The 25,043-nt window shown below is 29.0% G+C and overlaps 2 protein-coding genes across 2 annotated transcripts; one reads left to right on the forward strand and one right to left on the reverse strand.

Annotated features, from left to right (window-relative positions):
• Window positions 1–13,758: 13,758 nt before the first annotated feature.
• LOC111032407 (single-stranded DNA-binding protein, mitochondrial) lies at window positions 13,759–17,045 on the reverse strand. Its single transcript, XM_022312716.1, has 5 exons — window positions 16,781–17,045; window positions 16,532–16,612; window positions 14,819–14,915; window positions 14,580–14,702; window positions 13,759–14,515 (listed from the first exon to the last, which is right to left on the reverse strand). The coding sequence occupies exons 2-5, from the start codon at window positions 16,544–16,546 to the stop codon at window positions 14,301–14,303; spliced, it is 450 nt and encodes a 149-aa protein (XP_022168408.1). The 5' UTR covers window positions 16,547–16,612; window positions 16,781–17,045; the 3' UTR covers window positions 13,759–14,300.
• A 215-nt stretch (window positions 17,046–17,260) lies between these two features.
• LOC111032406 (NADH-cytochrome b5 reductase 2) lies at window positions 17,261–21,346 on the forward strand. The gene is given in 7 exon segments (XM_022312715.1): window positions 17,261–17,553; window positions 18,946–19,001; window positions 19,727–19,940; window positions 20,162–20,280; window positions 20,344–20,551; window positions 20,629–20,823; window positions 21,074–21,346. Coding segments are annotated over 6 exon segments (930 nt in total). The 5' UTR covers window positions 17,261–17,553; window positions 18,946–18,980; the 3' UTR covers window positions 21,247–21,346.
• The last annotated feature ends 3,697 nt before the right edge of the window (window positions 21,347–25,043 follow it).

A 25,043-nucleotide genomic window follows, 5' to 3' on the forward strand; every position in this document is an offset into this window, starting at 1 on the left:
TGTAAAATTGTAATTTCAACGAATTTAATTACAGCTCAAGAAGCACGAATAGTTTTACTTTTTTATTGTGCTGTATGAAGTTCGACATATTATGTTAAGCTTTGGTACTCTGCATATAGATATCCACAATATTAACTTACTTAACACACCACACGCGTGCATTTACATATACATATCTTAGTTTATTGTGCCTCTCTATATCTATAGGTACTCGCAGGTTACTAAATCGACTAAAGATTATAATATGTGATATATTGATCGATTTAAATTATATACTACTGTAAATTGTTAAATAATATACAAACATACAAACATTTTTTAAATACTTTTAGATGTATACTTCTATTACACAAATTACTAAAAGTTTCAAAATAGGTACTTAACTTGGGACTTGTACCATTAGACGGATAGGTGCAATCTATTAGTATTTTTTTTAATTATTAGTACTAACAATATTGTTCCGATGAGTATAGTTATCTCCTGCGTACTTTGTAAATTCATGTTTTCCCGTGTTCTATAATTTAAAATATATTTAGAACGTTTGGTTTGGTACATACCAGTGACGTCACTTGCTAAACGTGAATTTCGACGAATGGAGGAGACATGAGGTAATTAGAGGGAGAGGCCAGTAGTACACTAGTACGTATAGGTAACGTCAATTTTTTTTTTACAAATTACCTTCAATTTTGGTAATAAAGTATAAACAGAAAAAATCGAATACAGATTTGTTATATTGGACGTCCACAAAATCGAAAATACTTTTCGCTAAAAAGGACCTAAACAAAATTAATCTTAACTATAGTAATTATATGATTTATTGTCTTATGATAGAGCTGTGCCTAAACATGGTTTAATATTATAAGTTTTCTACGCGGTAGTATAGGTGTTGCTCGCAACGCAAATGTTTTTAATAAATTCTCTCTCTCAAAAAAAGTAGATATCTACTTAAGAATAATATTTTGAAACAATAATTATTAACATATTCCAACACCAATATCAAGTTGTGGGCACATGTATTATGTAGGTATACCTATATTATTTCGTACACAATTATGACGTAGCTACACCACATTATGTTTTTACTCAAGACACTTGGCGGTGGAGATATATTTAAAACATAGGTGTTGTAGGTACCTACACGGCAGCGTTTGGGCGGTTTTAGTGAGTGGGGAAGAGTGGAGCGTGGGGACGGTGACGCGTGTTTTCGCGCATGAATTTTGCGAATATTATATTATTATAAACACATAAAATATAATACGATAAAATATTATATTAACGCGACGACGAATAAAAAAGAATAGAAGTGGCAGCAGGTCATATAAACACGAATATAATATATCGTGTGCGAATATATTACCGCGTGCTACCACGTACCAGCAATAATATTATACACTAAACACACTCACACACAAACACACATCTCAGTATCATAATAATACGCAAACACCTAAAAAAAATTGTGTTTAAATCGCATGTATTATCGTACGCCGTTCAAATACGAAATCGGCGACGGCGGTGTTACACGGCGCACACGCCCCGCATATAATACGGGCATAGGTACGGCCATTCTGGTTTTTAAAGGTCATCCGGTGGTGAAGAAGAAGAAGAAGAAGAAGAAGTCACAGAGATAAATTAATATAATATATATTGTTAGAAAAATAAGGGAAGTGGTGCGTCGGTGTATGCGGCCGCGGCGGCGGTACCTATATACCTTTCTAGTGCGCGTGCGCCGCGCTGCAAGGTGCATGGACACGACGGCGCCAAAACTGCAACTTACTTTATTATTATTATTACTTTATTTATATATACAATACATGATTATTACTACGACGGCCGTGTGCGAGTGCATAAACACACACACACACACAATGAATGCACCGCCGCCGCAACGGGTTGTGCAACATGCAACTGCATTATTATTATGTACGTGCAAAACTAGTCTTCGCCACGTGCGTGTGACTAGTTTTTTTTTCTCACGGAACAGCGTGCGATGACGCCGCCACTGCCGCCACCACCACGGTCCGCGACAGCTAAGTATATAGCCTTAGCTAGGTATAGGAATTCGTTAAAAATAATAATATCCGATCCAATAGAACATGACGTATATATTGTGGTACCTACTGCGATCTGTAACTATAATAGGTATTACGGTACCGCTGAAAAAAAAATTATCCCGGTATACCGGGGGCGGTACATATACTCCGTTGCGTCAACATTTGCGACAGTCAGTGGAGTATACACGAATGAATTTTTTTATTGGGGGTTGGGCAGTGGATTTTAAATTTAAGACAATGAAGTATTGTATAGTTATCAAAACAATTTTGGCGAGTAACAACAATAATTATTGTTCATGTTTTTGTGACACGATCGATACATCCGGTTAAAATCAAACTTATTTACTTATACATGCATTTTTATTTATTATATGGCTGTGGGACTTAAAAAATGAACACCTGAAGTTTCTACTCACCTACGCCTTTTTATCTTTTGGGAGGTTGTTTATTTTTGTTAATTTTAGTACCTTCCGGATAGTGGCTTCTTGTAATTTACACCATCAGTAAGAACATTTAAACTTGCATGTAATCTGTGCCAAAATATAAAAACAACGTGACGTCATTTGTCAATTTGCGCCATATCTAAATATTAATACGTCAAGACAGAAAACGAATTGTCGTAATATAATATAATCAGCTCCACACTTTCAATTTCAACAATTGGATCTTAACTGATAGGCGTATGGAAAATACATATGGATTAAATATTACATAATATATTTTATAAACTCATTCTTAAGGATTATTTTCATCATTTCATCAGTACGAAAATGTTGATATCAGAGAAACTACTCATTCGAATTTTGAATTTGGCACATCAACATATTTTTTCTTAAATATCCACTAAATAATTTACAGTAAAAAATAAGTAGATACTCATTTGAAAAAACAGAAGTTTGCATCGCTTGGACACTTTGAACATATATGCGAATAGGTAATAGGTAAAAAAAAATCAAGAATTACAAAAAATGGCCTTTGGGTATGTTTAAAAATTCCAAGATAAGTTTGTAGGCATTCAATTTGAATTTAATAATCCTTATTAATATCAATGCTGTTAACCTATGTCAACTATAATATTTCATGATAAGTATTTTTGATATTAAAATTAAAGTAACTTATATTTACTATTATTATTATGGAAGGTTCAAAGGTTGATTTAATTTTGCCGAGAACATTGCATTTGTTCCACTAATTAATATTTACTGCCGCATTGGCCGTGTTATGGTATAAATCGTATATAGTAAAAGGCAAAGTACAGACCATGATATTTCTGAAAACGGCTTCAAAGAAACATTTTTCGTATTATCAATTATTTTGGTTATTATGGTTATTATGGTTACGCCATTACGGGGTCGGGGGTATAGTAATAACGACCTAGTATAAGGTAACAGACATCAAATTCTTATTTACTTTGTTTAGTCCCTTCCCATTCAAAAATCCTGGGTACCTCCACTTGTAGAACAGTGTAATTCGGATTTAGGATATGTTCAGGGTATGGATATGTAAAAACTCAAAATAAATCTAAATATTTTGAAAATGTTATTGCATATGTAAAATAAAATGTATAATTATATAAGTATTCTCAAGAATATATTTTATAGAAGAATTAAAATATTTAAACAAACTATAAAATTAATATAGTGGTATACAGATAATGTTATATAATCGTATAACGAGTTACATTATAGATAGGATGTAGATTGTAGATATAGGTTTTGTATAATATAGATTATGGTAAATTCATTGTGAGTTTGTCTATAAGGACGACGAGAAGAGAAAGTTGAGGATTTAATAAGGTTTTGATTTTGACACGGAAGCTGGATAATGAACCCTCTTATACAACAAATTATGAGGAATTTTGTTTTATATTTTTAGATCTAAAAAAATGTTCTTAAAAATTTCTAACTCAAAACAATTGGTGAATTTTGTCAAAATTCTAACTTCGGACGCTCATAAAAAAATATTGTGAATTAAGCTCAATTTTTTTTTTTACACTAAAGGTAACGCATATGAATGTATTGAACCATTTTTGCGCTCGCAAACGTTAGGTGCTTCACGCTGGCCCTTAAATGTTTGAAATTCGACTCAAAAACCACAACAATAATTGTTATATAATTTGTAACCACAATTGCAAAAATTTTACACCCCCCCCCCCCTCCATCACCCGTAAAATCCAAAATCGATTTCTGCGTGCCAGCGTCACGCACCTGGAAGAGTACACAAGTACACTCCAAAAGCGTTCGATATGGCTTCGAATATTCATCCGGTATAAGATTCGCGGCTTGCATTCGTACGTGATGTTCGGACTCTAATATATAAGCCCAACTTTTGAGTTAGGTTAAAAAACCAAATCTTTGTTAGGAGGTTAGGGTTAATATATACACATAGGTGTTATACCATAAATTGGCAAGTTAGACAACGAAATTTGACAAAATTCAATATGTAAATTATTTTTCCTTGAGCCGTAAGTGTGATAAAATAATACATAGGAAATAACAGTTATGATAATATTATACGTACGTATATTTAATATATTATTATCTATTAATTATGTGTAATACATAGGTAAACAGTACAAACGTTTTGCACTACGATTATGATTATACAAATTGTAAGATATCACGGAAAAGCGAATAGTATGGTTTTGGCGGGAAAACGAAACGTATACTTTTGGCGGCAAACCGCGTCTATGCCCGTTTATGATACAATATTATTTTTAAATGTAGGTTATATTGTGACCCATTTCTCCTGGTCCCCCGAACGCCATCTTAAACGATTATTTCTATACGTCTTTACTTAAAGGTAGGTATGTCTGATTTTCTAAAGTTCTGGTTCTTACGATATATGTGTATTGTGTACGCACGCATATAAACGATCAATCGTGATATTGAACTATACGGAGATAATTTATATCATATTATATGCAATCATATATTTTATACTTATAGGTACCTACAATGCATAAATATTATATTATATACTATATACGCGCTTGTACCTATGTACATATACATGTATAGGTATATATAAACCTGCAAATTACAATGCTTCGGCGCACAATCGCGTTTAATCGTGAATCGTAGTTACCCTTGGGCCGGGTGTTACGCGTTCATTACATGTATATATACCTACATTTCACATATATATATATAATATATTGTATATACATGTAATACTACATACATAGGTAAGCGCAGTCGCCGTCGTTTCCCATTGTTGCCCGCGGTCACTAATATTGTATACAACACAATAATATACAATGTATAATACCTATATAATATAAGTATTTATGTGCCTACCTAATGTAAAAAAAACCTAGTAAAACGTATTATATACGATATACCTATATACTACAACTTGATGGCAGTGTTATTTCGCGGAGGAGATGTCGTATATACCTAGGTAGGTACTCGGACGCGCGCGCATGCAACGCGTATGATGCAGTATAGGTACCTACATACCTATATAATATACATTATATTATTATTAAATATATTATATTTATTATACGTGGTATAAATATTGCGATGGAGCGTTGTCAATATGTCAATCAATTATATTATTATATTTTTTATAGCTCTATAGTAGCCGGTCTCGCCGAGGGTCACGCCCACCAACGGTTTCTATAATAATAATATTGTATATTATACCGACCATGGGAATCGCTGGATCGTATACTATAACTATAGCATTATCTATACACAATGATACGCGTGAGTGTGTATTTTTATTAATTCATACATATTATACCTGTAGAATATAAGTGTGCGTGTGTGGTCACCGCGATATTAGCGAGAAATAACGTTGCAAAGTTGAAAACCATACACGTGTTATGTGTATTATATGAAATCGTCCGCCACCGGCGCGGTGTGCACATTGATGAGATAGTCATTGCAGCGACATTGCAGCTAGGAAATTGTGGGTGGAGATGTCGAGTTCCTATTATTATTTTTATTGTCATAATATGCGCTCGTACATCAGTGACTGCACATTTTCTGACTTCCTACATCTGTAATGAGAACAATAATAATGTATAATATGATTCCAATAAACTCGAGAATCTATATATATATTGATATATCTACCTATTTGTTATAGTGTTGTTTCAGATCAAATCTGTAGAAAGGCGTAGGTAGGTGTTCGAGGGGAACTGCAGCTGTAATAGGGCCACGTATAAACTATAAATAAATATTCTCCTGAAAAGAATAATATACATTCCTCTTTACATTCGTCCTTATTAGGACAGAGTAAGTATAGGAGACAAGAAACATCAATAATGAATTTTCTTATATGAATGGGAAAATACCAATATAACTGCATAATATCATCACGTCATAGATGATTGTTTCAAAACTATAATAAACGCGTATTAGTTCACAGGGCCGTAACAAGAACAAGTAGTACTCCTGGCAGAAAAGCAAATTTGAGCCCCCCCCTCATTCAATTTTTTTCATCTACCATGCTAATTATAAAAAAAAAAACACTGTTGATTATAGCACAAGTATATTATATTTATTTTATTACATAAATATTTTTTTATTATTATAAAAATTGCTCTATTATGTAACAAAAATGATATTTGGTCAAGCAAACTTTTTTCAATAGACAAAATTGCCATACCTGTTAGACGATTTTGATCCATCGTAGATTTTAAATATTTTTTATGATCTTCAGCTTACTGAAGCTTCTTTCAGATGTAGCTGTGGTGACTGAAATAGCGTGGTTTCCAATATTATGCGATTGCGCGACGAGAAACTTATTGCGATAACGCTAAAAATAAACGGCGGATTTTTTTTTTTTGTTAATTATCAAATATCATATTTCATATTTGAATTGAGATTGCCACTCGATGAACTTGCGCCTTTCGTATAATTGCGCCCCTGGCAAATGCCCTCTTGCCAGCGTCTAGCTACGGCCCTGTTAGTACAACTGTAAGGTCCTATAAATTCATTAATATTACAATATTTCGGTATCCATAGCTATTTATTTTCATTGAAAGTGTAGAAGTGTTCAGTATGTTATCACTTTTGTTATTCATTTTTTAGTTTTTATTTTCATTAAAGGTATTTGTTTGTTTTTTTTTAGAGACAATTTTATCTGCAAAATTCTATAAGCGAAATTCTATCAAAGCAAATAGAATAGACAAAAAAAATATATCATTTAAAAATCGTCGTCTCAGTTTAATTTTCATGCGGCTCTCCAGGTATTTAGAAAAATCGATAAAACTACAGTAGCCCGTTTATTTTAACGTTTCAATTTAAAAGGTTCCCTCAAATTTGACTTTCGATCGAGGACACTTTTTTTAATAATCATAAAAATCTATGAACATTACAACTACATATTATAACATATAATCTAAGTTTTTTGCTTAATTGAATTCTAATTTCAAAATAATTAACAGTCATAAATTCTAAAATATTATCTCTATACATTGGTATAGGTTTTTATTGTTGCATACAGTGAATAGTGATCTTAAATGTTTATAGACATTATGTATACGTACCTGCAGTTTCCTTCAATTTTCCATACTCCAAATAATTTAGTTTTGAGAAATTTCTAGCAGGTTTCTACTACTGTTCATAACGTCATAATGAATAATTACCTATAAAATACCAAAATACTTCAATAAGTCTAATTATTATATTATTATAATTATAATTCACTAGGTGGCTGCATGATTAAAGTGTACAATGTACATTATATGTGTAACCTTAACGATTTACAAAAAATTCAATTTTTACTAATGTATCATGTATTTTACATTAATAAGCTTTGAACTAATTAATATTAATATTTTCTTGGGTAGCTCCATGCCATGCTTTAAAGAGGGATTACATGTTTTAAAAAGTCTTCACTGGCGTTTAACTCTTCCGTTTCCTACGATGGCAATACAAGGACACCGAGTTCTAGTGCTGATTAAGTTTGATGCAAGTGATTTGTGTCAAACAGGAGTAACTAAATAATAGAAACATAAAATTGTGTTTGTCTACCAGCAAAGTGTACTTGTATTAAATGTCCATCACATAACAAAATTATGAAGGTAAATGTAAGTAGATAATAATATAATCGTGGGAACCTAGATAAAGTATAGTGATTTACTACTGTAGAATAAAGTTAGAAATCAACACACGGACTTTATACCGCATTACATTTTTGAGTTGATATAAAAGTATAGGTACTGAAAACGAAAGTATTAAACCTACTCTATAACGGCTAATAAGTGATAGTATATGAAGAATGCAATTTGTGTAATTATTGTTAATATTGTTAACAATCTAATGAATTAAATTTTCAAATATTAACATATAAAATATAAGTTTATACCGAATAATTACATGTGACTTCTGGCTAGTCTAGGTATATCGTATAAAGAATAATAATTCTTGTGACGATAAAACTTTTAATATATTACAATATTTACAATTATGTCTTAACCTTATTTGAATACATAGAATACATTGTATAATAATTATGGAGTAGACTGTAGAGAATAGATAAATAAGACAATTATTATTTTATTTTATCTTAACTCAATCAATATATTTTTTTTTATTATATAATGTATATTATGATTATATCTATATATTATCTGTATAACAATTAATGGTGGCTTGGTGAGGCGCGGTCGTACGCTCAATTTGCGGAAACCCTCTGAGTGCACGTACCGGCCGACGTTGCTAGCTCCCGGATGGGTGACCACCCGGGTTTTAGCAACACATACACAAACACATGTTACAATTTTACCAACATAAAAACCTACTAAACCTATACAAATAAAATCCCTATCTTACCACCACACACCCAAAAAAAAATGGCTCACGTTGCCACGGGTTCCCCATAAAAAAAAAAACAATTAATGTACGTTTAAATGGGGATTATAAACTTGGAAACCACTGCACCAAATTTTGAATACATATATTCCTTGAGACTCGGGGAGTGTTTATAGTTTCGTTTCCAAACCACCAAACCCTATAACCTTACTATTAAAAGGCTCATATATTATTTTCTTATGGCTCCCTTTTTTTTTAGCTTCTTAAAGTAACATTATCATAAATTAAACTTATAAACAAATAACATTTTTATACTTCCATAGATATCGCGCATAAGACAATAATTATTAGGTATTCATTAATATTTACTTCGCAATACATACCAAATGCACCAATCCAAGAATTATTTTTAAATTGGAGATTGTGATTATACAATGTATAATAAAATACTAATACATAGCAAATAAGTAAATAATAATGAGGCTTCAATAGAAGTTAGGTATTGCACAATTGGCATAGAGTTTGCCGTTTTTACTACACTGAAAGAGTGTTTATGGCGTTATGTGCACATTAATTGAACTTGACCGTCATGAGGGACACTGCACTCCTGAACCATTCTTAAGAGGACATCGCACTAATATGATGTTCATTTTTTCCTTGTAGGTACCTAAATGCAACAACAACACTAAAAAAATTATTTCTGCAATCACGTTGTCTCAAAAGTCAAAGATCGATCATAGACAAAAAATTAAAATATAAATATTTCAAAAATATCCCTACTTTTATATTTAATAATATTACAAAGGTACCTATAGTTTTTGTTACCTATTATATATAGAATCATCCGTATCTCTAATGATTTGTAGCCCATAGGTAAATATAGTCTTTAGTTGAGTATATATTAATATTGCCCATGCACTAACTCGTCTATCACTAAGGATAAAATTCTTTTTTGGATAGACTAGTCTCTAAAAAATGATAAGTCAAATTATTTAACAAATTTAGTTTATTAGTCAATATGTAATTTTTAAATTGATAGTAATAAAAATCTAGTTAAGAGATGGTTATTAATAAGGTATAATTTTATCAAAACCAAATATAAAACACCAAAATAAAATCAACATAAAACGATAGATGTTTTTAGTTATTTATTTATTTAGGTACAGTCCTCCCCATATTGCATGTTTTTAACCACCCCGTGTGTGAAACAACTGTTAACATATTTTTAGTTTTGTATTGTCGATGTGAGAGACAAAGGAGACAAATTAATCTCTTAAACAAAGTGACGACATGACTTCTCCTTCTTTATACACATGGGCACCTACTATAATAGTAAATATTGATTATATCACCAAAATTACCTACATTGCATATTTGCATTAAGTATTAGACCAGCAATTATTTGTATAAACACATTAAATGAAAATATAATTGATTTAATAACATTGTATAATGTTATGATATTGCATAGGTATCTAATAACTAATAAGTACTATTTATAGTAAGTTGTAGGTAATATATAAATACATGTAGATAATGTAGATAAGAGGGAGGTACCACCTATAGGACATATGGGTAGGTACAGTATACATTGTATTGAACATAACCACAAATGAAAAAAAAACATTTCAAAATCAATTAAATAAAATAATTTCTAATATCTGTTAGTTTCAATAATTTTAATGTACGTATTATAGTGTGCTAGGTACTCTACAAAACTTGACTGAATATATACAATTGTATTGAGTACCTACCTCGGCTACCTCCCTATAAATTATAATGAACTAGTAAACTACTATATGTAGGTATATTGCAGAAGCGAATTTGTTTAATTTTAATGCTATTAATTATAAATTAAATTATATCGTTGTTTATATCAAATATGAATACATTATATAGGTAGTTTAACCGCATATTATTGAAAGTTTAAGTAGGTACCACGGGATAATATAGTAACAATATTATGAATATTTATGATGATATGCGTTGCATACAATGTGCACGAACTGCATTTTATTTTATATAGTACTTGTTATTTTACTTCAGATAATTAATGCATGTACCATTAAACCCATGTGTTTAGCTTATAAATGTATGTAGTTAAAATTTTTATCTAGTTGGTACACGTGAAAGTGAAACATAGATACTACATATTGCATGATTTAATACACACTGTAGACCTTGACATTGAAGAACCTCTCCTATGAATAAAAATGTTTTGGCGTTAATATGAAAACAAAATACATCGTTTGAAATATTCGTTCAATCGATTTATTCCTAAGATATACAGATTAGCAAATATTTAATTATTATTAAAATATACAAAAAAGGAACTTTTTGATCAAATCTACCAACTTCTAATAGGTTAAGTACATTATATGTAGGTGCCTGTGTATTGTAATAATAGTCAATATAGTTTTCTATTTCAGTTGTGAAGTGCATGTCAAATCAAATTGAAGCATACAATACACAGAGTATAACAAACTAGTCCAAAGTTTGTGAAATACCAATATTTCATCCAAATATAGCTGAGTCAAACTATTAAATATAGGTACCATAGTTATGAATTATGATGAAATATTTATTAAAAAAATTTTCATTGAACGTAGAACATAATTTAATTATTACTGATTATTATGATGCTAAATAGTAAATGTTACATGTAACTATATAAATATATTATCAACTATCTATAGGTATTATTATGCATTTATGCAGCTTGCATATTATATAAGACAAATTAAATTCAACCTAAACATTAATACTCTTCGATATTAGAAATTAATACCTCGCTAAAGTATAATATCAGTTCAGTAATATATTTTCTTATATATATTATATAAATCATGTAATATTTATATAAGTAACTATATAGTAGGTAAGTTATCAGTTATTCTGTTATAGTAATCTAAGTACCTATGGATCAATCAATTAATAATTATTATTAAAACTATATAATATTTCTTAACTATATACAAAGTGACTTTTTAAGCATAGTCATTGGTCACCTTAGGTTCTGAGCGGAACGATGGATTTATTGATTTTACAATGATGTGTGTTTTTTTATTTTTCTGTGTTCTTACAAGATAGATACCTAGATATAATGCTTCGATTTACAACTTTAGTATCTTTACTGGCGGGAAATCCAGTTGGTGCAATCAGGAGGACAAAATTAAAATTCCCAGTAGTTTTCAAAAGCACCAGGAAAAACAAAAAAAAAATAATGAAAAACGGGAAATTTTATGCTAAACCGGTTTTTGATCAAATCGATTTTAGTTTTTGGTGTAACTCTAAAAAAAATTACTGTAGATACCTGACATTTTTACAGAATGTTTATTTCAGCATTTTCTATACCTAAACCAAACAATTTTCAAAATATTTCGACTCATGTTGAGCTATTTATAAGCATATGAAATTTTCGATTATCATTAGTTTTGTTTTAATTACTATATGAACAATACAATGGAAGTAGGTAGGTTAACTACAAAAATTTAGATTACATTCTGTATTTCTGTTCATATTTTAGATGTAAAGTGTAAACTTATAAGTCACAAGACTACTACGTACCAATCTTCACGATATTTGTGTCGGCTTTCGGCATATTAGTTGAATGAGTGAAAATTTGTTGGGTTTGGATTCCATCGCTTATTATAATAGGTACAACTACTACAACTGCACGAGAGACCAGTGCCATAATTATATTATCGTATAGCCCATATGGGTATATGAACCATAACCACTTACAATCACCTAAAATGTTCTTAGGTACCAAGAGGTAAATGGTAACTACCTACCATGTAAAGGGGGGTTTACAACTTACCGGGTCGTGTCGTATTCCGTGTGTTTATTACTTAGGTAAAGCCGTACGACCAATATTTTAACCTAACCTATATGGCTATACATATACCTATATACCTAACCTAACCTATATATAAAACATACGAATATGAAACGGTGAGTTGTGAACCCCCGTTCGCAGTCAATGTGCAGTCTGCTAACACATTTTCCCCACCTTATTGAGTTTTTAAATTGTTCGTATTTTAATTGACAAAACTGTAGGTAATGAATTTCTGCTTAAATATAGTAAATACATCACTTATTTAAAATTACAATTTTAAATTCAAAATCATGTACTTTACTTAAAAAATTGTAGATATACGAGTTCAAATTAATATTTATTTTTTAATAATTGTAGCAGAATATAAGCTATATTGTCATAGATGTCGGCACAACAGATTTTTTTTTGTTTTTGCGGTGGGAGGGTTAAAAAATGTAACAAATTAATTAGTTTAATTTCGTGTGGTCTTTATTTTTTGTTACACATTTTATTACTTTTTTAAAAACGCCGATTTTAGAAATTAAAAATGTATTTTTCGTTCTGATGCACTTGGAAGTTCATCTACGATCTATGACATAATTGATAACCACATTAATATTGAGATGAATTAATCAACGATATACACTAATTCAGTTTTTATTTGTATTTTTTTTTTAAAATTATTGTGTATAATATGTACATATTTGACATAAACAATGATTGAGTCTTTAGCAATTTTGTTATTTCACGATTTTTGTTTGGTATGTTTGGATACGCCACTAACTATATGACATGTTATAGATTAACTATATATAAAATATATTAATAAACTTAATATTAATCTAGTTTGATAACATCGAGTCATTTAAAATATGATACGCTATAAACTAATTTAATCAATAATCAATGTTACAAAAATAAATTGTTGTTAAAAATATCCAGGATTATTTTCTGCGTCATTAGGTAAATGTATATTTTATCTAACATTTACTAAAATGTTCACAGATTTTTTATAAATTTTTGAAGCCAGTGAGAAAATAGTCTAACACATCTATGATAAATATTTACTCTTTAGTTCATCTCATACCAAACAAAACTTCTGGATAATTAACACATATTACATTGCATAAATATTTTATTTACACATACATTAAAAATACTATATAAGGTGATACATTTAATACCTAAGTACCATAAACATAAATACATCACAATAATGAACTATCATGTCTAATATGATAATGTACTTTTTATATATTAAGAACAAGATAAATTAAATGCCATGTATATATAACAAAATGCTGCACGTTTTAATATTTTTTAATTATATATCATTACATTCTCATAAAAAAATAGCACCCTGGTATAACATACTATGAATAGCAGAAATAATTTTATGAAAATGTTAAGTGCAACAAATGTACTACATTCAACATTCCACTTTGTTATGTTTGTTTTAGAAAAAATGATACATAAAAACTAACATAATTTCAACTTTTTTTTCTTAGTAATTAGTTGTATGTTTATGTAAAAAAAAAATGTTATACTATACTTCACTTTTTTATAACAAAAAAATATTTTTATAGGAATTTTAATTATAGGCAACACACAATGAGCATGATTTTATAGACTAAACAAATATTAATAAATTTAGTTAAATTAATTAGTTTGATTTTTTGAATTAAAAAATATAATATCATCAGCAGCAATTGATGTAGTTGTTCGAGTAGTGCCAGATTCGTCTTTTAAATCTCCATAGATTAATCTCCCACTAATGTGTACACGTTGTCCTTTTTGTAGGTAATTATAGACAGTGTCACGCAATCCAGGTCGAAATACAACAATACGATGCCAGTCAGTCTTTTGTGTGCTTTCTAAAAACAATATAATCATAATATTAGAGGTGATGAAATAAATAACATAAACTAAATGTATTGCCTTCATTATTGTTGATATAATTTTGGTGTGTAGCCAATGAAAATACAACAACTGGATGTTCTTCTGTGCCTCGTTTTTGCGGATCTGCACCAACTCGTCCCAAAAGTGTGACTTTATTTATCGCTATTTGAATAAATTTTAATATGAGTAAAAACGTTATATATAATAGATAGTTGGTAATATAACATTACACATGAACAAAAAATACATATTTGATTAAAATTAAAAAATAAACCAACTTTTTTCAATTTTGATGGGTTGTGGCGCTTCTTGTGTGTAATTATTTCGAAATAGTTGCTTTGAAGAATTAGTACTCCTCAAAATACTGGATAAAATCTAAAAAATAAAAATTAGTTTAGAAATAAAATAAATAGGTAATAATTATATACTTATTTCAATTGGCATGAAATAGGTTAATACTAAATCCATATTTCAGTTATATTGAAATATTGAAATAAATAAAAAAATTAACATCACTAAAGACCAATTAATAGTTCAACATAATATTACAATACACTTGTGAATGTAAATTGTATCCACATGTTTGTATAATGATGCTAAATTAATATTTGGATATAGACAGAAACTTTGATGCAGTAATCATATTAGATATGATTTACTTTTCCCAAAAACTATGACAGAGAAATATAAATTGTAGAATTATTATACATACATATATAATTTTTGTTAAGAGTAGGTAGAAGTATAGAATATTTTTTTGTGAAAAATGTGCATGGAATAAAGCTTTTTATCAGAAAATATTTAGGGAATCATAATTCATAATATATTGTATCAAACAAATATAGTCTCTCAAAAAGAGACAAATAAAAGTATATATTGAATAGACAATAAATTATATAAAGTCTATAAATAGAGTGATAAAGAATTAGATATATTTTATTATTTAACATATTTTTTGTTGCACTTAATTTGATTGACCAAATCTTGAATCAGATACAAAATCTGTAAATGTATTAGTCAAAAAAATATGATTCCCAAATAACGAGTGTTCTTAATAATATTTTTCAACACCTTATAATTTCTGGCACTCATGATAATAACATATAAAAGAAAAGATTTAAAATATTTATTATTTATTTTGGACATTCGGCAAGTTCCAAAATTAAAATAGGTGACTTAGTATTTATTTTAATGTTTTAAGCTATAATATATTAAATGCAGGCAACTAGCAATAAAAAAACTATCTTTTAGAATAGATGTTTCATTAAAAAAAAAACTCTTTAATTAATCTAAACAAAATTACACTACAAGTTTATTAAAAACATATTGAAAAGAAATTATGTAAATCATATATTATTAACAACTACTTTTGCCAATGAACAAACAAACAATAGATGTATATGCTAATTTCTTGGACAAAATTTGAATTTACATCCTATTGAAACTGTTAATATTGTTGTACCTGTTATGTAAAAACTTCCAAAGCCCATATTATACATTCATACTACATAACAATAATATATTTAAAATGTATAAGTTCTTTTAAATTATATATTAAACATGATCAGTTTGGTTATGGGTATGATTTAAGAATTAGTATTTAATATTATGTGTTGGTCATGAAATAATTAAGCAATTTCTGTTTAAATTTTATGTTATAAGAAACTCTCACATCTTAGCACGTGAAATTTTGCTTTTATAGAAGTGAGTCAATATAATTTTATGTTTACTGATTACTATTATAAATTATAATATTGTACTATCACTCTCTTTTATTTTTAATTTGGTGTTGTTAATTTGCTCACTGTACTTATGTTGAACTGTCAAATGTCGTATTTATATTGGCAAAAAAATTAACTTATTATTATTAGGTATTATATTTAGGGACCAGGTATTTGACTACCAGAGAACATTTCACCAGCCATGACATTTTAAAATTACTATGGATTTTATTGAAAATCAGAATTCAAAGTTTCACGTTGTTATTTTACCTTTGATTTCAACATTTTTCTTTTTGTAAGTGCTTATTAGTGAATAGTGTTCTTCCGGACGACCTTAAACGACGGGTTCAACTGTAATACAGACAACATAAATAACGTACATTTATAATATTGTCAAGTAGATTAAATTTAAACGAGGAAACGTGCAATCCACTAATGTGATAAAATAACTTGAAAATATTGATTAATAACAGTATATTTTCCAGATTTATAACAATAAAATTGTCGTTCAATATTTACCGGTATATTGTAATGCGTTTGCGTACTCGAATAGTTGTTATGACGGCGTTGGTTTATTATTCGCATACAAATTAGTATATAAATACAATTTTTCACTTTTCAGTAATTCCGTTTTCACTTTTATTTGGCGCACTTTAGACAAACAAGCAGGCGATTTGATTTGTAATTATTTGTATTCGCGATAATGCGATTGCTCGTGTTATTTTAAGGTTATGGCGCCAAACGCAGCCAAAAATGTATGAACGAAAACCGTAGAAATTTGAGATTTAAAAACTTAAGATCCGGTGTGCGGGTGTTCGGCGACAGGATTCGTTGAGGTCTATGAAACACATCGTAATTGTGACGGTTTAAAAACGAATTTATCCGATTATTTTGCCGGCGACCGGGAACCGGACGCAAACGCACGCCCCGCCGACTCGTCAGTAGCAGCTGTTAAATTGTCCTGTAGAACAATCTGTGAGCCGATACTAGGCGGACCGGTCAAAAATCTAAATTTCTGGATACCCACCAATTTCCGTGCGTTGGTCGTGTAAATTTATAATAGTCGTTAATTCCTCTAATTTCGGTGCAGTCGGTACCGTTTTTTAACGAACGTCAGGCCCGTTCGAATAAAATGTAGTTCGCCAGACCGACGGTGCGCGTTATTATATCGTATTTTATTATCTTATCGATTCGTTTTTTTTTCTCTCAACAACTACCTACAATATACACCATTCCGTAAAATTATTTAATAATTTTAATTCGATCAACCTTGAATTACGTGTACAATAAAGGTAGGTAATAATACATTTTTTTTAATAAGTTTTACGATTCACTGTATTATTTATTATTGTTACTGCATCACAGTCCACACAATTGAGTGAGTCGTGTCGATGTGTTTGTGTAGGTACTTGCAATTTAATCCTACACAAAGCTATACCTAATATTTAAAAAAAATTGGTTATTGATAAAATCTAATTCTTATTGAACGTTATTACCCTAGCGTCTTCAAAGGTATGTATTAACTGTTAGAAACAAAAAAATATTTTTTTATTTTTTTTTATTTCAAGTAAAATTCCCTTTAGAATACTGTGCCCTCACCGAGAAGACTCGTGTGAAGGCCCAGGTTTTTGTTAAATTACACTTGGGTAACCATTTGTAACATGATAATAATTAGCAAGACGATTTGTACAATATGGGTAAGTGTCTATTTGCACTCAGCTATTGTCAACCATACTTTTTGTTGAGTCACCAAATGCAATTTGTACTGATTAATCAGTTTGAGTATTATTATTAAATGTTAATTTTTGTGTTTGTTTTATTTGACAATGTTTTGCAGTACAAATGTGTGATACCTTTAAGTAAATTAAGTAAATTAATCTAAAACATTTATTGTACTAATTGCTATGTATTAGCAATTAATTAATGTATAATTAATGTTAGTTTTAGTACATGCCCTGTTAATAATAATATTAATTTCCCATTTCAATATTTGGTATTGCACTTGTATACACTATTGTGTTGAACATACAATGAGCACAAATTTGTGTTTAACTCTTATCTTAAAAAATGTATTTTATACTTCAAGGTCATAAATCTTTATTTAATTTAATATAGGTAAGACACAAAAGTAATTTTTTTATATAAATCATTTTCCAATTACCTAATGCAGCATGATACAAATATATATCATTTAGTAATATAGCACCTACCTGATAAATGTGTGTATTGTGTGTATCCATATTATTAATAATTATATTAATAGGTAGCTACAAATGTGATTCATTTAATTTATTACTGTGGTAATTCGTAGTAATAAAATATAATGTACCTATTGATAATAAACATCATGTTCAATATCAATGTTAAATGTTAATATTACGTATTTTATATTGTGTAGATAATGTTCAGCTTAAACATGTAGCCATGTAGGTATAATAGCTTGATAATAATTTCAAATTTCTTAAAATAATTTATTATTTTTACAAATTTGAAATACTTTAATTGGATTACAAATCATAATATAATATCTAATCACTTGTTCTGTAAAATTATATTCATTATCAAGAAAATTATCTATAAAACTATAATATTATTTACAGATTAAGATTTATAATTTTTTTGCGATTTGACCTAAATTAAATATTCTTCTTTTATTCATCTTTTATGTATTTGTATTTTTATAGAGCACACTATTTCAAATCTGCATCCATAAGTCACAATGGGAATCATTGAAGAGCTTGTAAGTGTTTAATGTATAATAAAAATTTGATTATTTATAAAAAAAAAGAGTTATTATTTAATTACAATGTTTAGTTTTTAAACAATTTATCCAAACAAGTTTGGTAACAATTAACGTGGAAGTACACTGATTTCAATTTAATTTCAACTGAGCTATTCTAATTTCTTATATTAAAATCTTCCTTTTTTTAAATATTATGTTTTATATTCATCATTTTTATTAATTCAATTTATAAAATAATATTTTCACAAGAAATTTCTACTATGAACAATACTTGTAGTGCAGTGTATAATTTCTAATTACACTAAAACGTTACCTATAATTAGAATATTCAATTTATTATTTTCGAAAAACCTATTAAATTTTTTAGTGCCTCTTCTTTTAAGAAATGAGGACCTTGTGTGATTCTTCCATGAAGATAAACATAACCTTCAACAACTTTTACTTTTGATTTTTGTGTAATAAAAATTGATAACATTCCAATTCATCAACAGTTCATTAGTTAAGTCCTATTTTTTTAGCACAATTAGTAACTACTGAATTTATTTTTTAGTTACGTTTTTCTAAATTTGTGATTTCCTATAAAGAGAAAATGAGTTCTTTTTCTGTTAGAAATTTTTTGTCCAATTTTTCGGTAAAATTTTTTTATAGAATTCGATTTGTTTTTATTTAAATAATTTTTTATTTCAATATATTATTTACTATTACTAATGTTTATTTTTTAGAGCGTTTCTTCAGTGTTAGTTGGACTTGGGATTGTTGTAACTACTGGTTTTGCTATATCAGCATTTGTAGCAAATTTCCAAAAGAAAAGCCAAAAAAAAAGAACATTAGTGGATTCAAACACAAAGATTCCATTGCCACTTATTCAAAAACATATTATTAGTCATGACACACGGAGATTTAGATTTGAATTGCCATCCAAAAATCATATTCTTGGTAATGATTATTATGTACTTAAAATTTGTAGTTTTCATTATATTTTATTAGATAAAATTGTTCAATATATTTTATATTTTATTTACAATTTAATCATTTGTCATAACATTTGTTAGGTTAATTTTATTTGAGTCATTTAAATATTTATTACATTTGTGTGAATACAGATTTGTTAATATAATATTAATTCAAAAATATTAATTTCTAAAAACAATGTGCAGGTTTACCAATAGGGCAACATATACATTTATCAGCAAGAATAAACGAAGAATTAGTTGCCCGTGCTTAAACACCAGTCAGTAGTGATAATGATGTTGGATATATGGATTTGGTTATTAAAGTAAACTATTTTGAACAGTTTTAAATATATTTGTTTTATTGATTGCTTCATATTTATTTCTAGGTATATTTTAGAGACCAAAACCCCAAGTTCCCTGATGGTGGTAAATTAACACAATATCTTGAAAAAATGGAAATAGGCGACACAATAGACGTTCGAGGACCTTCTGGTCGTCTCATTTATCATGGGCGTGGAGATTTTGAAATTAAAGCTGTTAAAAGAATAGATCCTTCTCATAACCTTTATGCCAAAAAGATATCAATGATTGCTGGTAAATTAAAAAATGTTAATATTTGATAAAACTATTCCTGTGTTACAATATTAGTTTGTTCTCATTGTGTATGTCAGGTGGTACCGGTATTACACCAATGTTGCAGTTGATAAGACAAGTCACTAGAGATCCTAAAGATGAAACCAAATTGTCATTGCTTTTTGCCAATCAGACTGAAGAAGATATATTATTAAGAGATGAATTAGAAGAAGCCGTTAAAAGTCATCCAGATCGGATCAAGGTCTGGTATACTGTTGATAGACCTACTGATGGTAAATAATTTATTACACTTACATTATACTTCATATTATACTTTGTCGAGCCAGAGAACACACAGATTTTGTGCGTCCCAACTCGACACCCTGCCTTAAAGACCAGTTCCTTTTTAACAGACCGTTGCATAGTGATGTGCCGAAAAATTGTTTTTAATGGTCCACTCCGTGTTCTCTCATTGGGCAGAGTATATGTATTATATCTGCAATGTCCATTGCTCTATTTTAATGAAATATTTTTAATTTTTAGAATGGAAGTACAGTGTTGGATTTATATCATCAGACATGATATCAGAACATTTATATCCACCAGCTCAAGATACATTGGTATTGATGTGTGGACCTCCTCCAATGATAAACTTTGCATGTATTCCAAATCTTGATAAACTTGGTTATGATGCTAAGTTACGATTTTCTTATTAAAAAAAAAAAAAAAAATGTTTTTCGTATATATTAGACCGTCCGTAACAGTTTCGAGTTGTATTTGTTGATTCACATTTTGTAATAGATTTTGATCATTGAATGGGTATTTGGTATTTAATAAACATTTAAAACCCCTTTATAATGTTGCTAATAAATTGGTGTTAGCACTTAATTTATGTACAAATTGTTTAGATTAAACTTGTTTAAAATTGTTTAATCAAGCTAAGCATAAAACAATATATTTATATAATATTTCTTCGATATATCTGTTTTAGAATGTATTCCAAAACAATAACGTTTTAAAATTCCTGTTTTGGCTTACACCAAAAGTGTATATATTCTATATTGTATGTGATGTGTTTTAATAAAGTGTTTCATTTTGAGTATCTATTTAAGTATTTACCTATTGATGCAGTGTAAGAAAATATGAAAGCGTTAAATAAATTAAAATAATGTTCTAAACACAGACAAATTACGATAAAACTACAAGCTTATGTCACCACATAATATGTTGATCTTTAAGAGTTTGTTTTTTTTTCGTTGTAACAATAACATGGTAATACAGATTATTGACTTAGCAATGGGTTTCAGGGTGTAGTTAATGTTTTTTTCACCTATATATGTTATAGACTTATAGTTTTATGAATCCGCACATTAATTTTCAAATGAGCTTTATAAAGTTAAGCAAACATCCAAATCCTTGAAGACAACCATTGAACAGTTATCCGTATTTAGAATAATCCATCTGATGGGATCCAATACAATTTAATTTTTAAAATACAATTCAATGCACATGAGCGTACATTTTTCAACATTATTTTCTACTTGTGATTTACATTCGAATGTACAACTTTTCAAACAAGGTTCAACGTTGCAACTTGCAGTAGGTGTGTTGTAAACTGTAATAAATAATAGTTATGTATTGAGTATGATAAAAGTTGTATATTTTTATGATTTAACAATCAGATTCAAATTAAAGGATCTGCAATTTACAAGTAATTAATACAATGTTTTAATCGTCTAACGTAAATTATGGATGCAGTACTGTATGGTGCCCTCTTATCTTAAAAATCTACTAAGATATATGCCATAGATAAATTAGGTGATCTATATTCTATATGATCACCCCTATTTTTACCCTCTTCAACCCTCAAGACAATATGATATGGTATTTAATCTTTACTGTCAATATAGCCTTAATAAGTTTATTTTTTTAATTGTTGAGCTAGATTTTCAAATAAAAAAGTTTTTTTTGTATTAAAGGGCTTGGAAGCCTAATAGAACAATACAATATGGACAATATAACGAACAATAATCATTTAAGTAAACAAATAATCGTCAATGGATCAAATAAACAAATGGAAATTATAATTAAAAAAAAAAATTAATAATGGTAAAAAAACAGATTGCAGCATAAATTATTAGTAAAAAACAATTTAACAGAAGCTTAGGTGCTCGTTACCCATGCACATCATACGGTGAATGGGATTATTCCTACGATAGTTGGTGTTGTGAAATGGAACAACAAAAGAAGAATTAGACCTAGCTGAATGAAAAGGAACTTTAAAAAGTTTATAATATAAAAGATTATAAGAGAAAGAAGAGAGGGAGCATCCACACGTCTGTCAATCAGCTTGTGCAAAAACACCAAATTAGCTTCAAGTTTTCTATTTGCTAGAGATAAGAGTTCGCGTTTATTCATCACTGGCCTATAATCATCATTCATGAGATGGATGTGGAATTCGTAAGATAAAACTCCTCTAGACCAGCTCAAATGCTCATTATAAGAAGAGTCCGCTGTCATAAAAGGGTCCAGAGAATATAGAAGAATATTCCAAAAGAAGTCGTACGAGAGAAGAGCAATATAAAGCTTTGAGAGAATTGGAAAGTTTGAATTCTGATGATGCGCGTATGAAAATTAAAGCATCTTAACTCACGACAGCAAACAGACTCAATATGGTAATGAAATTCAAGATTTAGACGAAAAAGATTAAAGAATACCTGACTCTTTCTTTCTAGTAACAATATTAGTACTTGAACCATTTATCGAGTACCTACGTGTAGTTATGATATTTCTATTCCTAGCAAAAGACATAATGGATTGGCATTTTCCTACATTGAAGCTTAGTGTCGTAGAACTAAACTACAAGACAAGAACATCAAGCTGGAGGATAACACAATCTGTTATTGACTCAATTCTCCTGAAGGTTTTTAAATCGTCAGCAAACATAAGGAACTTAGACTCTGGGTTAACCAATTTAACATAGGCGCAAATGGGGGGGGGGGGGGGGTAGTGGGTATTAGCACCCCCAAATTTAAAATTAGCACCCTCAAATAATTGTTGTGCTTATGCATCAAAACGTCTCTTTACAAAAAAAAAAAATAATTAATGTTAATAAAGTTATTGACTCATTTGCAGAAAAAGACAGACGTATAAATCTTGTATAAACTTATACATAATTCTTGTTCCTGTAAATTGTAATACTTATATTGACAATTGTATTAATTTTTAAAAATGTAATAAACTAAATATTCAAGGTTAAATTGTTAAAAAACATTTTTGCTCGAAAAACTAAAAAGTCATTAATGCCTCATAGTTATAATTTAATTTTAATTTAAGAAAATTGCAGAAAATTGCACCTATGCAATTTAAGACAATTGACCAACAGAGAAGTTTTAGATTTAGACTCTTGCTAGTTTTATTTTGAATTTTATTGAAATCTGATACTTATTAGTTATTATTACAGAATGTGATTAGATATTAGTAGTTTATGAATTCATGATGTATATATATTATAGGAACAATTCTAGTTTGGCAACCTATAGAATTTTTGATTTTTTTTTTTTTATGTGTATTTTTGCATGCTTTATAAGAATGCAAAAAAAAAGGTCGGACAAACTTAGTTTTGAAGTTATCGACAAAAAACTTCAAAAAGTACTATTTTTTCGCAACACGGATTTTTTTTACCAAAAACACGCAGAATTGAATATTTTCAATTTTTTTTTTCAAATTGTGTCCCCTCTGATATCTTCACCTCTCAAATTTAGACTCATATATTTCAACAATAGTCTCTCGACCACCTAAATACAAAGAATATATTTTTTTGTTAACTTTATTCAAAAACATACAATCTGTAATTTAAATTTACAATAAGCATGTATGCGGATAATGGATATACCATATACATTAATTTATTTGGCATGCGACGCGTGAATAAAGAAGCCACCCAATTGCGACACTTTAATAATTTATAACAGAAGTTACAAAGTATATTTAAAACTAATGCACTTATAATTAATTGTTTCAAAAATTATTTTTCTTGCTCGGTGATTACGCGTGTATCGGCACTCGTTACGCCCCGAGGTCTGTTTTAAACTAAATCGAGTATCTACTAATCTACTGTTCTACTTACCGATTTTTTGGTGTAGTAATATCATCTCGTCAAATACAACTTCTCGGTTGAAGGACGTCCAATCAACAAATGATTGCCTAGCAATATTAATTTGATGACGAATAAATTCGAGAGACACTTTTTCGGTCCACAAGTATGAAAATTTCACAATTTGATAAATCGACAAATGAGATTTTAAAAAAAAAGTGTACTTTCGAATGGACTGGTAAAAATCACACTTACCTTTTTTTTGGTTATTAGTATATAATATGACTGTTTACAACGCCAAACAAAACCGTCACATGTGCTGTACTCGGACACAATACTAAAAAGTGGCCTTTTTTACATTTAATTACATTATTTTTTGCAATAAGGCCTCAGGACAATAAAATGGCATGGACAGAG

The sequence above is a fragment of the Myzus persicae genome, unplaced genomic scaffold (assembly GCF_001856785.1).
Source record: "Myzus persicae strain clone G006 unplaced genomic scaffold, MPER_G0061.0, whole genome shotgun sequence".
Lineage (NCBI taxonomy): Eukaryota > Metazoa > Arthropoda > Insecta > Hemiptera > Aphididae > Myzus > Myzus persicae.